Raw genomic sequence first — 843 nt, 5'->3', positions numbered from 1 at the left:
TGAAGGTAAGTACAAGTGAAAAGGTACAGGCTGATGCCACCAATGTACACGGATGCCTGAGGCGATCTATTTTATGCAATATGCAAATTTTTAATCACTTGGGGGCAATATGCAAATTTTTATTTGCCCTCAGGCTACGCCCCAGGCTATGCCTCAGGCAAAATTCCAAAAATTTCGAAATTTTTAAAAAATAGCCCCAGGCTTTCGCCCCGGGCTATGCCCCAGGGCAAATAAAAATTTGCATATTCCCTCAAGCTATGCCCATGGCACTATATTGCACAATATTTGCCCTCAGGGAGGTTTTATGCAAATTTTTAATCGCTTGGGGCAATATGCAAATTTTTATTTTCCCTCAAGCAACGCTCGGGGCTTCCTCAAGGAAAATTCACAGCTATTACGCTATACTTGCCTTCATTGTACTTACCTCTGCACTCTACTTACCTGCACTCTACTTACTGCACTCTACTTACCTCTACACTCTACTTACCTGCACTCTACTTACCTCTGCACTCTACTAGCATGCACTCTATTTGCCTCTGCACTATGATAACGCGCACTAGACTTACTTGCACTCTACTTAAAGCACTAAACTTGCCTATGCACTCGGCTTACCTGAACAATAAAATTCAAATCAATGTACTTTCCTCATCACTGACAGTACGTTTGCGCTACACTTGCTTCGGCACTGTATCCATCTTCGCACTCGAGTGACCTCTGCACGGACTGCCTCTACCACATCAGTACCTGCACGATTTACCACACTACAATAAACTCACACAATCGTATTCACAAGATGTTTAATTACGTGCTGCATCAAACCATCTATGCACCGAAGATACAGAA

The 843-nt window shown here is 42.9% G+C and overlaps 1 protein-coding gene across 1 annotated transcript; it reads right to left on the bottom strand.

Moving 5' to 3' along the window:
- Positions 1-342: 342 nt before the first annotated feature.
- Positions 343-761, bottom strand: Tsp_03607 (ATP synthase B chain; the record flags this gene model as incomplete). The annotated part of the gene is given in 4 exon segments (XM_003379911.1): positions 343-373; positions 503-573; positions 592-612; positions 641-761. Coding segments are annotated over 4 exon segments (244 nt in total), but the record flags the coding sequence as incomplete, so codon positions are not given.
- Positions 762-843: the final 82 nt, after the last annotated feature.

The sequence above is a fragment of the Trichinella spiralis genome, assembly GCF_000181795.1.
Source record: "Trichinella spiralis strain ISS 195 chromosome Unknown Scfld2, whole genome shotgun sequence".
Classification (NCBI taxonomy): domain Eukaryota; kingdom Metazoa; phylum Nematoda; class Enoplea; order Trichinellida; family Trichinellidae; genus Trichinella; species Trichinella spiralis.
This window is presented reverse-complemented; position numbering and strand designations above follow the sequence as displayed.